This window comes from Punica granatum, chromosome 2 (genome assembly GCF_007655135.1).
Source record: "Punica granatum isolate Tunisia-2019 chromosome 2, ASM765513v2, whole genome shotgun sequence".
In the NCBI taxonomy this organism is placed as follows: domain Eukaryota; kingdom Viridiplantae; phylum Streptophyta; class Magnoliopsida; order Myrtales; family Lythraceae; genus Punica; species Punica granatum.
In genome coordinates this window covers 31,425,106-31,440,962 of record NC_045128.1, presented here as the reverse complement: position 1 = coordinate 31,440,962, position 15,857 = coordinate 31,425,106, and the positions used below count along the sequence as shown (strand labels likewise).

General features: G+C 36.8%; 2 protein-coding genes across 2 annotated transcripts; one reads left to right on the top strand and one right to left on the bottom strand.

Moving 5' to 3' along the window:
- Positions 1-870: 870 nt before the first annotated feature.
- On the bottom strand, positions 871-4,994 carry LOC116196908 (probable adenylate kinase 6, chloroplastic). The gene is made up of 5 exons (XM_031526848.1): positions 4,471-4,994; positions 3,686-3,826; positions 1,891-2,163; positions 1,679-1,768; positions 871-1,278 (listed from the first exon to the last, which is right to left on the bottom strand). The coding sequence occupies exons 1-5, from the start codon at positions 4,786-4,788 to the stop codon at positions 1,135-1,137; spliced, it is 966 nt and encodes a 321-aa protein (XP_031382708.1). The 5' UTR covers positions 4,789-4,994; the 3' UTR covers positions 871-1,134.
- Positions 4,995-10,073: 5,079 nt separating this feature from the next.
- Positions 10,074-13,812, top strand: LOC116197698 (zinc finger CCCH domain-containing protein 11). Its single transcript, XM_031527903.1, has 8 exons — positions 10,074-10,441; positions 11,128-11,212; positions 11,322-11,462; positions 11,584-11,672; positions 12,341-12,529; positions 12,671-12,801; positions 13,120-13,222; positions 13,356-13,812. The coding sequence occupies exons 1-8, from the start codon at positions 10,271-10,273 to the stop codon at positions 13,536-13,538; spliced, it is 1,092 nt and encodes a 363-aa protein (XP_031383763.1). The 5' UTR covers positions 10,074-10,270; the 3' UTR covers positions 13,539-13,812.
- Positions 13,813-15,857: the final 2,045 nt, after the last annotated feature.

Below are 15,857 nucleotides of genomic sequence, written 5' to 3'. Positions count from 1 at the left end.
ATTGGTCGGTACATAACTAGGAAATGGTACTGAATTCTTTGTTGTTTGGCTCCGTTCCTGTTATTATTTGGTCGTGTCTGTTCTTGAGACCTGATTGGATTCGTTATCCGACTAGAGTTGATACTTCTGTCAATACAGCCTTCTGTTTTTAAGTCTTAAAAAAAGTCTGCGTCATATGTGATTTTTTAACATATTCTGGATCTAGTATTTTCATTTGGTTGTTAAAAATTGCTAGATATTGACATGGCCAAAGTAAATTACAGACTCTGCATTCTGCTATGTTTACTTGGAGTTCTGAGGTGCTCTGTTATTTAGGCCTTTGGAAGCATATGCAAAGCAGGTAATTATGGTGTTAAAACTGTAATCAGTCGAGCTGCATACAAGGAACAGAAGCAGTTGAATGGACAGCAGGCGGGTAAGGTGTTCCACTGATCAGAGAAAGCGAAGCTGGATCATCTTCATCTCATATCGGTGGCAGGAGAAAGGCTTCTCAGGATCCCCGTCCTCTCAGACACAGAATTGCTTGACATCCTACCCTACAAAGTCTCCGAGTACGACAGTAGCTTCGTTCTATCTTGGTTATACCAGTCGTGTATGAAAGAACTCGGGGAATCCTCCCGACTTCCCAAATCAATGGGAGATTCTTGCCTTACCAGGTGTAAATGAAGCGTCTTAGCCGATCAAATACATGTTCATGGACAATGGATCACAACCAACATTAGTGAACCAATGATTGAGCTGCTATATATAATTTTTTTTACACCAGGTGTAGGCAAGGATTTTCCGTTAAATCAGCGCGAGACGCACTACACACCATGTCCCATGACCAAAAAGCAAAGACCTTGCCGTTTCATATAAACGAATATAGACTGCTCAGTAACTGAAAGTGATACCATTAACATCAGCAGAATGCAGCTTCTACTCAAACAAATACTGCCCTCACAAGAATGTTGACATATCAAAAAGAAAAAGGAGTACATTCAGGTTGCATCATTCCTGAGCTTATTTACTATACACAATCTCATCTTATCATCGTTCTCAAAATCAATAGCCATGCATGTAACTTGCATGCAAAGAATGAATTGACCTACAACTTAACTTTTACGTACAAACACTACGAGGTGGTTCTCAAGATCATGCCGCTGCTGATCTCTTGTCATCACCATCTTCAAGGTTCAGAGCCTGAAGTAGTTTCGGCCACGACTCTGGGATTCCTCCAGGAAGATCAAACTCCAGCAACTTCCCCCTGGACCGATAGAAGTCTTCTACAGGTTTCGTCTGCATGAAAAGATTATTTACAATTCAAATAATAGCTAATTCTGCTTAAAGAATCATATCATTGTTTATTGTATTACCGAGTTCTATTATTTCATTGAGGAGTTTTTTGTCTAATACCTAGGGGTTTCCAAAGAGCCCATCCCATTTGCAAGCTACTTTGCTTTTTTGAGCTCTGGTCAAGAGTTTTAGTTGAGCGAGCTGAGCTCTTAGTCAGGAGTAGTACAATTCAGAGGCTCACAAACCTAATAAAGCTCCTCTTATCTGATTAAATAGTTAAATTATTTAAATCCAAATTTATCTGCACAATATTCTAAATCTCGAGCTTGGCTGTCGTTGACTTCATTTGGGAATCACTAGAGCAAATTACTCCAACTCGAGCTCATCAAGCATGGTTTCAAACCAAATTTATGTCCGAAAGAAGATAGCAGGATCCAGCTTGAGCTAGGTTCAAAGGTTGAGTTTCACATGTTGAGCCGAAGTCAGCTGCTTTCTGGCAATGAAACCTCAGTAAATAGTCCAGCAAGCAGCAGATCATACTAAGTTAAAGGGAAATATATATGTGCGCGTGCGCACGCTAGAACTCAAAACATTTGGTGATAAAGAAGCAAATACCATTTCGTTGTATATACGAAGGCGTTCCTTCACAACTTCTTCAGTATCATCTGATCGAGTGATGAGTTTCGTCTCGCAGTGTGGAGGGGGGAGCAGTGGAGCCATGTACATTCCGGGGTTTCCATCCTCGCCCTTGATGTCGATACATGCAACATTGTAATTCCCACCACATTCGCTGCAGATCCTTCTCCCAAGACATTTCACCAGTAAGGCATCTTCCCGGAGCTTTAAGTTGACCACCAAGTCAATATCTGTTACTCCTTCCAATATCTCCTGAAAATGACTCCAAGAATAAGTTATGTAATTACCTACTTCCAATAGCACCTGAAGCTCGTCCTGCAAGTCCATCTGATAAATCGATACAGAATTATTCTGTAAAATTGGGTCATCCTAGAGCCCAATCTCAACAACTATGCAGTAGAACGTGAAATGCCATCGAGAACATGAGACGTACTTTTTCAGTAAGTACCTAGACTCAAATACCATGCCAGAAGCTTAAACATGGTTAAAGTTAAGGCATAAAAGAAAAAGAACAATAAGAGTTTGAACTGAATTCTCAAATTTTTTCTTGTTCCCAAGTCTTACTGACCTTCAAAGATCATAGTAAATGAAAAAAAAAAAAATCTCTTGCCATTCGAATGCAATTGAATTGACCATTTTAAGAAATAAGTGAGGGCAAAACAGGAACTGATAGAGATCCATAGTTGCTCACCTATGAAGCATATTAGATCGGATAGACTGAGATACACTATTAAACACTTCTCAGAGTCTAAAGGGATTCTATATACATTATCTTGAAGAGTGAGGGAGTTACAGTAATGTTGTTCAAAAGTCGCAACTCTGAAACATGTCAATGCAAGAAAGCTACTTCAACTAGGATAAACTGAGCCAGATAAGAAGAGAGCCAGCAACAATTAAGGAAGGGAGCTATAGTAATATTGTTCAAAAGTCGCAACTCTGAATCATGTCAATGCAAGAAAGCTACTTTGACTAGGATAACAGAGCCAGATGAGAAGAGAGCCAGCAACACTTAAGGAAGTTGACAAGAGTTCTCTATTTCTTATAAACATGTCCCAATTCCTCCTTTAAAACAGCATGAGCAACCACTTAATCCTATCAGGGTCCCATCCTGCAGATCCCATCATCACGACCCTAACAAAGAGAGAAGCACCAGAACCATGCAGCTGAGTGTTGAAGAGCTGCCTTCAGGTCACTGACAGATTTGGTGGGTAGTCCACACCGCTCTTAAAATTTAGCATGGCATACGCAAAAAAGCCAAGAAAAGATCAATAAGAATCCAGCTAATTGCACACCTGTCAAGAATCATTTGGACTAACATCTTAACTTTCTTTTTCTCCCCTTTCCCCCAGTTTTTGTTGACCATAGGCCTCTTACGGAGCTACCACACCCTACAAACCATAGAATTGGGCAAGTCCAACCGTCTTCAGATGCCAATGTGGGTGGCTACTCAACATTAGAAGAGGGAACAGGAAGCGAACTTGAGACCTAACTCATGGTTTCAACAGGCACTTTTCATCATGAATTTGACTCTTGTTCCTTTATTTATTTATTTTTGGCCCGTTATCCCTATAATCAGCAAAGCTGAATCTTTTAGGCTCAGTTAGGCATCATCCTCAATCTCCTTTGATGACAGGCTAAGAAGATTAAGATATGACGCCAAACTAAAGGTACAGTGGCACATTCACTGTCAATGCAGCTGTATCTCAAAGTACGGAAAAAAACCCAGAGAAAGTTCTGTGAGCAAACCATAAAAGAAAAGAAAGCTCATACTCACCGCCTGTCTTACAGTCCGAGGGAAGCCATCGAGTATAAATCCAGTCTCCCGCTTAGCTTCCCCAGTTTCTAGTCTTTTCGAAAGTAGATCTATAATGACTTCATCTGGCACCAACTTCCCTTGTCTAACTATCTCGGAAAGCTGCAACAAAAGGTCACATTTTTTGGGATTTTAATAGAATCACAATCAGGAAGATTGACACATGAACTCGTGTACCATCATTTTCACTTCCCCAGCAAGAACTCGTGTACCAGAAAAAGAAAATATGACCTTACCTTGAAAGAAAGATATTTAAGGATCATTCGTTTTGTAACAGAACCGGTGCCTCGGGTACTTTTATCTCATAATACATTTTCCAAAAACAGAAAATTGTGAAAGAACACGAGCTTGGACGTTTGGCAGAAAAATCGGAAACAATGTCATATACACAAACCTTCAAAAACTGTTTTCTGAAAGACGACATTTTGCATTCGGAGTTTGCAGCTACAATGTGACCCCAAAGAGTGGAAACTTGTGAGGAATAACATCTCAGTATCCAAAACATTGAGACAATTCAAAACCGAAAATAAAGGAAACCCAAGTTTGATCCAAAAACTCATCTTTCTCTTCTGTTTTCTACGTCTTCAGCATGCCAAAGAACTAGCAGCAGCTGAATTACAGGAAAGCTGAATGTAGTATCTAATCCTCCTCACTTTCGATGAACTTCACCGTTAGCCTCAGCTGAAACAGCTCAAAAGAGCTCAATAAACCCTAAAGATAAGCCCTTGAAAGTGAAGAATGCTGACCTTAGAGGAGAGGGGGCCGGCAGAAGCGAGCTCGTCCCTGACGAGGTCGCCGGTGGCGATGTGGGGAACGCCGAGGAGGGTGGAGAGCCGGGATGCATAGGTGCCCTTCCCGACTCCGGGACAGCCAAGGAAGACCCACTGGACGTTCCTGCCCTTGGGGTCCCCACCGCGACGGAGGGGGTGAAGGTTCAGGGCAGCGGCGGCTGATTGGAGGTCAGTTTGCGGATTGAGGGTCGAAGGGGGGGAGACGAATCGGGAGATCGTCGAGGAGCGAGGCGCCAGGAAGGCCTTCGGTAGCAGGCGCCTGAGAGCCGCCATGGAAGGATTCCCGAAGGCCGACGCAGAGGGAGATATTGGCTCCGGGAATTGCGGAGAGATGATGAAGGTAAAGCTGTAGAGAGAGAGAGATTTATATGAGAAACGCGGTGCAATGGCAGCCCACTGGAATCTCTTTGGTACTTCGGTGGGATCTTCTTCCTCCTTCTTCTTCCTCCTTCTTCTTGCTTCTTCAATGGAGATATATAAATATCATCTGTGCGTATAGATATTTATGTCTTGCACTTGCGGTCAACTAAGAATATGAAATAATTGTTTAAGGAAAAAAAAAGGTTATATGAAATAATTGGTCAACATTTGGTAAAGAATGAAATACGAATTTCAGCTGAATTCTTTCTTCTTCGATATAAAGTCGAGGTTATTCATCAAACAAAGATATAAAGTCGAGGGAAAACATGTATGATCTTGTGTTTTGGCAGACTACAAAATCTTTTGAACTAGTTTCAGACACCGTTTGATTTCGCAATCTAATTTTAAGATTTTAACTCTAATTTTAATTATATTTACTACACAATAAAAATCAACGACACAATTATTACATTTTTCATTTTTCTTCAATTTTTTTAACCATTCAATTCAATTTTTAATAATAAATTCTCTCAACTATTCATTACTTTTTTCACAATTCAACAATACAATCATTACTTTTTTTCAACTATTCATTACATTTTCACAAATTTTCTCATAATTTAACATCACAATCATTACAAACCAATTAAAATCAAAACTCAACTCAACTTTAGAACCAAACACACTATTATGATCTTGGCTATTTGAGAACATGAATTCCAACAACTCAATGTTTTCATATTACATTTGTTGAAAGTTTTGAGGATGATTCGGTTGCCTTCCAGACATCGAAACATTTCAAGTTTATTATTTTAAAATTCTCAACTCGTGATTAATCATCTTTTAGACCGCTCAGAAAATCTATTATAATACATAAGGTTGACAACCACTCATAAAAGACAGTTATTTTAAAACCCTCAGCTCATGTCTTTTCAAATTTTGGTTAAATGAAATTTTGCCATATTTTATCTGCCATATGATATTCATTATTCAATGAATTTTGAATATACATCTATACTAGTAAGATACCCAGTGCTACGCACCATAATCTTATTTTTCATTATTGTTAACAATATTTAATTTATAAGTTGATTAATAACAATTTTTGAAATTTAATAAACTTGTAATAGTTCGGATTTAAGGAACTTAACAATAAAAATTATTAAGACAATAAAGAGAGAATATAATTCAATTTACTAAGAAGAATATTCTTAAAAAGTTCAAAGAAGAAACAAATCCAAGAAGTGATGAATTAAACTTTTAAAATTCATTTTTCAAAAAAATGATAGTAATTGTAAAAATCAACTAAAATAATTTTAAATCGATACATCAACTAACTATGAAAGAAGTAAACGTGACAAAGTTAGCTAAAATTTATTATTTTGTACAATAAAATTTAGAGAAAAAGTAACTCTATATATTAATTTTATTTACTTCATAGCTAAGTAAACATATATATTATTATATTGTTGTTATAATATTATTATTTCCTTTATCGTTAAGTAATGTACATATTATTGCATTATTTATATAAAAATTTAGAAGAAAATTTATAATTTTATATACTAAAAATAAGACACTTAATTTGCATAATAAAACGAAATAGCAATGTGAATGCGCTTATTCGTTTCGTATTTTTATTCATCTAAAGTCTAATATAATATATTATAAGTAAAATAAATTTATTAAAATATAATAAAATTTTTACTTATTATATTATTTTATAATATTATTATTTACTTCATCATTAAATAATGTATATATTCTTGCATTACTTTATAAAAAAAATATAGAAGAAATTTTTAAATTTTATATACTAAAAATTAAATATTTAATTTACCGGAATAACAATGTGAATGCACTAAATGCTCGAATAGAATATATTATAAGTCAAATAAATTTATTAAAATATAATAAAAATAAACGAAAACGAATTTTAAACGGGAGAATATGGAATTCGAATCGTACTCTTCGCAGCACCACTCTTAATTCTTTCATTTTTTTATTCATCGAAAGTGAAATATAATATATTATAAGTAAAATAAATTTATTAAAATATAATAAAAATAAGCGATAACGAATCACAATTGCGAGAATACGAAATTCGAGTCGTACTCTCCTCGACGTCAATAGAATTAGCTTAACTTTCATATATATATATATATATATATTGGGTATAGATATATAGATTATTTGTATGTATTGATACATAATTCTGAGCTTTTAAAAAAAAATAAATGTCTCACAAATGAAAAATTATTCGGTGATCTACATCGCCATATGGCGTGATGAAGTACCAGCTAAGTTGTAATAAACTAAATAATAAGTGTTAATCATTCAATTAATTGTGATAAATTTTTTTTATTGAAGCAATTTTATTGGTTCTTCTCCAGTACATCACTATGAGGTCAGATCATTTAAAATTTTCTCATCTTATATATTTACAAAACTCGTCGAAGTACGAGATACCTTTTCAAATTCAATGCACCAAAAATTCTATAAATGGTGGACTAGAAAATTCATTTCGTACATATATATCTTCTATTTGCTTTGTTTTTAATAGACCTTTTAACTCATACATGATATTTCTTTAAACTAGATTTCCTCACTATATATATGTGTTCACTTTTTAAAAAAAATAGATTAGATTAAGAATTTATTTTTATTTTCTTATTTTTATTTATTCACACCATATGTATTGATTATTTACATTTGGTTATGAAAGAATTGATAAAAAATTATTGTTGCGCAAAGCGCAAATATCACATAGTTTGAATAACACTTTGACATTTTCTCCTCATATTTGAGCTCTTCCAACACGTATCTTTATAAATTATTGAAATAATTTTAGTTTTATTTAATAATTACCAGTAAAAAAAAAACTTAACATCTTGCCTCTTAAAGGGACATGACTCTGAGCCTATTTCATATTTTGCAATAATTAATTGGATTATCATTTATGGTAAGTTCTGCAAGTGCATATTTACATGCAAAAACAATATGATAACTGACTAAACATTGGTGCGTTTGGTTTGAGAGTTAAAGTAATTTGGATTTTGATTGTGGAAAATGACAAATGATTGTGTAGTGTGTTGAGTTAAAGTTAAAATTAAAATTTTTGACTTGGGAAATGTGTATTTTTGTTGTGTAATGTGTTGAGTAAAAGTTAAAGTTAAAATTTTTGTGATTTTAACTGCGAAACTAAACGGAGCAGAACATGTTTCAAGAGTTGTCACTGTAAGCTTAAGTGATCAGTCCCTTTAGTAAGATGATAGCAGAAATTCTTCTTGGCATTTAATTACATCATTGTCGAGGATTGTTTTATAATACATGCAAGTAAAGGTGTCCGTATCATGCTTTGAAATTTTCAATTACTGAATTTTTTTTTAAATTTTTACTTTGTTGAACAAAAGAAAATATTGATAAAAATAATTTCAAAATTGAATATAGCCATTAAATACATGTAGATATCATACATGTATACATTTAAAACAAATGTATCATATCCAGAAGAAAAGAAAAACAAATGTATCATAAAATCTTTCATCTAGGAAAACCAAAAGGGGGGAAAATGAAAAGAAAAACAAAATAAAATTAGGGAATATAATGGACCGGATAACTGGCCCATAAGCAACACGTGGCCCGAGTCATGCCAGGCCCATTCCGTGGATTGGGCTTATCTTTTACGCTCTTTGGTTTTCTTTATCCAAAATAACATTTTCAATCCCGAATTTTTTGTTTTCCTTTTTTAATTCTAAACCTTTTTTTAATATTATCCTTAACTTTGCGTGTTCGTTCACTTTAGCCCTTCCGTCCAATTTTATGGTAAAAGCTAAATTTTTGGTCAAAAGTATGTGTAATTTACTTTGGTAATATGATGCAATCGTTTTCATATAATTTAATTGGACATATGCAATTTACTTCGTTTGCTAGTAGTTTATAAACAAAAAACCAAGTAATTTATTACAAATTGAAGTGGTTTACTTTGATTGTATGTTGTAATCATTTGAAAGCAATTGCTTGTAAGCCTTCTTGGGATAATAGTGGTATTTACTTTTAATTTGTTTCGAGCCATGTGGAACTGACCTAGAGTGAGCAATCCCTGCTTCATGATTAGGAATTTTGGCTTACCATTAGGTTGGAATTGTGGCCTAATAAGAGAAGTCCATTCTGATTCTAAATTGTAACCACATCAAGGATTGGGTATATGCGGAAACAATTAAAACAAGAGAGCATGTTCTTTGCTATCAAACCAGTTATTTCCGGTGCACTATTTTTTTTCTTAAATTTCTGTTGGGATAGAATATAAAAGCTAGCCTTAAAATTTTGCAAGAGGACATTTACATCCCCTCCTTTCATAATACAACACCTAATATTGTTCATTTTACTTACGTGTCAGTTGATGCATCGTCACGTGTAATTTCAGTTGACGTTGGCACCACAAATAATCATTATAATTTTAAAAGGTTAAAATAAAAAAATCTAAAAATTACAAAAACTATAAAATTAAATTCCGATGACCACCCCTAGGGGGAGGTGGCTGGAGGGGTACCCCCGATCATTGGGACTACTCTCCCTCTCTCTAGCCCTGGAGGTGGGGCCTATTCCTCAGAGCGCTACTCTCCTTGCGATGGAACTCTTCGGTGACCTCTCTGGAGGGTAGTGACTAGTAAGGGAGCCCCAGCAATGATCTACCTCCTAGTAAGGGAGCGCTACCCCCCTTGCGTTGGAACTCTTCGATGACCTCCCCTAGGAGGTAATGGCCAATAAGGGAGCCCCCAACAATGATCTACCTCCCATGGCATTTGTTTTTTTTTAGGGAAAAAGTTACTTTCAATCCCCAAAATCTTTGTTTTTTATTTGAAAATTTTAAATTCTTTAAAGTTTTTTAAATTAAAATGATTATTTGTAGTACTACGTAAGTTATAATAACACATGTTGCCATCATTGATACGTAAACAAAAAAAAAAAGGACGGGGGATGTCCTGTTTCGATTCGAATGAGCATTACCTTCTATTTATGAAATTATAAATGTAGTTTCTTAAATTTATCCTTTATATTTATCTTAGACGGATAATAAAATTACTTCTCCCTCCCATTAGGATAGCGTAGATATAGAAAAACAATGCAAAAGTAAGTGGCAATAATTAGCAAGAGACGGACTTATTGGGTATTTCAGCAAAACATCAACAAAAGCCTCTACCCTTCATTCCCGCTGTCTGTGCCCGATCTCTCTCCTCCTCTCCCGGCGAACAGCAAAACCCTAATCAGAGCTCGACCTCGGAGCTTCGTCAAATCCCCTCGGTCAAAGTCTTAATCTTTCCTCCATTATCAATCAACCCCATCGTATCCAACCTCATCTCCTCTTTGTCGAGCTCGAAATCGGCATCCGACAATGCCTCCGAAGCAGCAGTCGAAGGCGGATTTGGCGAAGAAGCAGAAGGTAGTGGAGGACAAGACCTTCGGGCTGAAGAACAAGAACAAGAGCAAGAACGTCCAGAAGTACGTCCAGTCCCTCCACCTGACTGTGCAGGCGAAGCCCGACCCGTCTAAAATCGCCGCTAAGGTCACTCCTCCACTTGCCGCCCTGTTCCTGCAATCTCTTATCTTTCTTCTCAGAATGGATCGTTTTCTTAGCTTCCGTTGGTGCTGATGGGAAATGCCAAATTGAGATTAATGGAGCTTATTATGTGATTATATTATATCCTTACTATGGGCATAGATCAGGGTGAGTTCAATGTCGTGGAAAAACTTCATATTCTGTGCTAAAGCATGCTCGTTTTCTACTACGCTGTGGTAATGATTAAGGAACATACAAACAGTGAATCGAAAGTGGGTTCTTTGTGCAGTAAATAACACCAGATAAGTGTATGTTTCGCTGAATATAGCCATTTCTTACTTGCAGACTGAATTTGAATCACATTGTAGTGTAGCCGTACCTTTTTTTGCGCTATATTGATTGGGAAAAGTTTGTGGGCTTCGAAGATGGAAATCGAATAATTGTTAGGAATGCAATGCGCATTCATAATCAATCATTAAGAGAATAAGGTTTGGATGTGTCATATTTGCTAAGGGCATGGGATACACAAATACTGCTATAACATGCCAGATTTTGAAGAACCTACCTCCAAGCAAATTGGTAAAATAGACTTTTTTTGTGGAATATCGGAGCATTAGGTTGCTTAGCAGCAGCAGGTTGAAATTGCTTTCTCTTTGGAATTTCTTGTAACATCAATCGCATTGGATGGACAGAAAAAGAAGGAGGAAGAGAAGGCTAGAGAGAAGGAGCTGAATGATCTGTTTAAAATAGCTGTCAGTCAGCCCAAAGTTCCAGTTGGTATGTAGAGTGCCCTGTATGTCCTGTGTGGTTTGTAGTTAAGGTTTCTAAATTACTTTTGCTGCCTCTTTAAGCTTGAGACATGATATGGGCATTTTGTTCTGAATAGGCGTTGATCCCAAATCTATACTATGCGAGTTTTACAAGGCGGGCCAGTGTACTAAGGGTTTTAAGTGCAAGTTCTCCCACGATTTGAATGTTCAGAGAAAGGGCGAGAAGATTGATATTTACAGTGACAAGCGCGATCAAGGTGATTTAATGCAGTTTTGAGTGCATTGCTCTAACATGGCTTCTATTAGCTTGTATCTTCTATGGTCTCCAAAAATTAGTTATGACGATGATAGTATACTCTGATGATTTGCTTGTTTCAGAAACGATGGAGGATTGGGATCAAGAAACTCTGGAGAAGGTCGTTGAATCAAAGAAGAATGAGTATAATCAGAATAAGCCCACTGAAATTGTATGTACTCTCTTCCTCTGGCACTTGGCAGCCTCTGCCATTTGTTGGTGTTTCTTGTTACATTATATTTACCTCTCAGTCATGTATCTATATTATCGTATAGATGGACTATATCCTCCATATAATTTCTGTTATAGTTTTTGAGCTCTTTGTTTCTGAAATTTCAATAGCTTATTTGCTGGGAAAGGAAAAAGAACTGAAAGCTCTAGTTTCTTACTAATGATTCATTTTGCTGTGTCGAGAAGGGGCAGTTAGTATTCTTCTTCTACACTTGTCGCTGGAGCCGCAGCACCTTATTCTAGTTTTTGCTGTCTTGGAGGCCTGGTTGGTTCCAATTTCATGTCACACATGAAGCCTGTCGGCTACATGTTTTGCATCTAAACTAGTTTAGTTTAGATGTTTAGTTAATGTCCAATTCCTGTGTCGTTCTGGCTACCGTAGAGGCCAATCATAGACAATAACTTCTCCCTGAACACAACTTACAGCTTTTATCATACTGTGCTCTTGAAAGAGCAACTCTTCTCAGAATCAATTAAAAGAACAAATCTCTTGTATCCAAGTGTTCCTGAATTAGACATTTGCCAGTTGTAGCAGGGAGCGCTAATGATTTCTCAATGAGTTGCTATCTTTACCTTTTGCATGCTGATCTTCTAACTCTATGTGGATAGGTCTGCAAGTATTTCTTGGAAGCCGTGGAAAAGAAACAATATGGTTGGTTTTGGGTCTGCCCTAATGGTGGCAAAGATTGCCATTATAGACATGCTTTACCACCGGGATATGTTCTAAAATCTCAGATGAAGGCGCTTATCGAGGAAGAAGCTGAAAAGATGCCTATTGAGGATGAAATTGAGGATCAGGTTATCATAATAAGTACATATTATATCTATGACCTTGCTTTCTCCTCTCTTTCTTTGCTCGAGGATCATGCCTTTTTTTGACGTAGAAAATATCCAATTATCTTATCTTCTTTTATGGTATCCTCCTTGTAAATGCTTCAGCGTTCAAAATTGACTAAGTCGACTCCAATGACTCCTGAGTTGTTCATGGAGTGGAAGACGAAAAAGACAGAAGAACGAGAAGCTGGTTTGGCTGCTCTACGAGCAGAAAGGGCCAAGAATGACCGAATGAGGTCCTCTTCAACTCTCTCCTTGGGCTTACAGCTCTTTTGATGTTAAAAGCAAAATCATGCATTATGCTTAGATGTTAAATAAGAGTGATTAAGTAGAAAGAGTGGAAAGAAAAGAACCAAGAGACACCTGAAGATGATAATCCTCTAAGCAGGTTGAAACCTATTCTGTGAATTCTGATGAGTGGTTTTTGACCTAATTGGGGCTCATACTTCCCTCTTCACAACTACTGAAAGGCTCTTAATTTAAGAGGTTCAATCAGAAACCACGGTGCTGGACTTTTCTGGGGATATTTTATTGACATAATTTCATCTTTTCAGCGGTCGTGAGCTGTTTCTCTCAGATGCTAGCTTGTTCGTCGACGATGCTGAGGCTTATGAGAAGTATCAAAGGGAGGAAGAACCTGAGGCGGCCTCAGAGAAAGTAAACCCCCAGCTTCGTTCCTTTTTCCATTTCCAATTGACATTACTTGCTCTTTACATGACTGATAATTAGCTCCTAAATTAGGCACCTGTTCAGCGCGACTAAAAGTTATTTTTTCATGAATTAATATCAGGCTAAAGAGAATTCGGCGCAAAGTGAAGCAAGCTCTTCAAGGGAAGGTGCTGCAGCTGATCCTGGGGAAACCCTGCCCGAAGATGATGACGATGACGAGTTGGACATGGATGAGTTGAATGAACTCGAAGCGAGTTTGTCAAGAACTTCAATTCAAATTCGTGAGCCCGGTATTGAGGCATGAGAGAGAGGTGTGGAGGTTCGGTTCTTGATGAGTTGAGAGTGTCTGGTGACTTTTCTGTTCTGGGGGACCCTTATGATTCTTTTGGTTTTAGGGGATGACGAGTTTTGATTCGGGTTATTCCTTTGTACTCGAATAATGTAATTATCCTCAATATGAAGGTGGCGAAAGACCTATGACCAGATAGAGGGTTGCAAAATCTCTCTATGATTCAAAAGGGAGTCAAACGTGAACAAGACCATGAGAAAAGAATTTTGAACGAGGGATTCCAATGTGACCTTTGCTTCATTCGACAACAAACTTTTGATCTATTTGAATTTTTTTTTTGTGTGAACCTTGATATTTGAAGGTCTACTTGGATAATGATTAATTCAGTCGAGTCGGGTTGGTCCATTGAGGGGTAAAGTTCTTTCAGAGTGGGTTTTTTTGCGTTCACAAGGATTTGAATTCGAGATTTTATTTAAAGAGAATAAGCGTTTAACTGTTTGAATTAAGTCACGTTGGTTGATCTTTTTAATTTTTGATGATTAACCAAAATTTTTTTGGGTGAATTGATTAACCACAATTAACAGCAGAGTTCACTGCAAAGTAAGATTTCGCTCAGGGTAGAGTAAAGTTTTATTTAAAAATGAAATCCATATCAATTCTAAGCCTGAGTTCGATTCCTATTCCAGGGTTTCTTTTACACCTTTCAATTTCTCCTGTCCATTCATCATATCTAATGATTGTCCTTTGAATGTTGGAGGGCAGCCTCAACTTGGGGACTGTAGAATTAGGTATAAGAATTATCCCTTTGTAGAATGAGACAATACTCTTTAATATTCTGCTATACCGACGTCCCATAATTGCAGCGGATGTTAATGTTTCACGAATTAGTACATCTTAAGGACTACATGTATACTTTGAGTTTTCTGCACTTGCTGAAGAAGAAACGCACCCCGGCTGGCCCCCCATAACATGGTTTTTATTCTATCACGATCCTTAGTTCACCTGGAGGGTCGGCTATGCCATAAATAGCCAACTATAAGACGATGAACAACCTGTTGATTTTATACCTCTAAGAGAGTGCATCATTCGAACATAACAATTTGCTTCGTTGCATGAGTCCAAAAGTCTAAATGATTTGACCAAAATATCCCCACGAAATGAGTAAGAACTGCATGTATTGTGACTCGATGATCCTCTTTTCTGTATTTTACAGCGGTCCATGTGTAGTTCAGCAGGGAATTCTGATGAGAATTGTAGCGTTTAGCTAGTCGACTACAATTGCATTGTTCTTATCTGATTTTTTTTTTTCCTATTACGAGAAGACTCATTGCCTAAATAAAGGGGCGGGGCACAGGTAGTATATGGAGAAGAATCAATAGAAGGAATAGAAGAAGACTATGAGCAGAGCAGGGGAAGGGAGAGTAGGCGCTCTTCTTGGCGTGGGATTCAACAACCGGCTGGCGTGGAGGAAGGGATGATTGGAGAAGGCGTTTGCGCAAGCGGTTTGGAGGTGGGGGGCAGAAAAAGGGAGAAAACAGTTCGAAGCGGATGGGAACATAGGCAGTTTATAAAGGGCACAAAGCTGCAAGCGAGGGAGCAGACACATATGGGGAGGAGTTAGCAGAAAGGTACAGATCGCGTCAATTCGGAAAGCAGGGCAGTCATCGCAGCACTCTGGTGTCGGTACGGTGAGCCGGCGAATTGGGCGGGTAAAGTGACCAGTGGGGCGGAAGCGAAACGGCATTAACCTAGGAAAGAGTTCAGTTAAGGGACAAGTGCATTTTTGAAATATTGAAAGTACAGAAAACATCTCATACTTTTTAAGGAGAAGGGATAACGAGAGGGATATAAAATTAAGTTGAGTTTTGATTTTAATTGATTTATAATGATTATGTTGTTAAATTATAAGAAAAATGTAAAAATATAATTAATAATTGAAATAAAATAATGATAAAATAATAATTGTATTGTTGAATTAAAAAAATAAATAATTGAAAGAATTTAATATTAAAAATTAAATTAAATAATAAAAAAATAAATAAAAAAAGAAAAAATAATAATTATGTTCGATAACGGTTAATTAGACGGAAGGACCAATTTGTTCTAAAGTTTTCAAAGGCGGTCTAAATATTAGAGTAAGAAACTTTTAAGGACCAAGTTGTTGAGTGAGGTATCTTTCAGGGACCAAAAAGTGAAGTTGGTCTTTCTTCAACCCGTTTTCAACGTGTTGGTGCTTTCTTGGGTTAGTATGCGGGAGAAGAGAAAGATCGCATAAAGCACCGTGGCGCTGCCGACGTGGATGGCCTCTGAGGAGTCGTATGAGCGAACATCAAC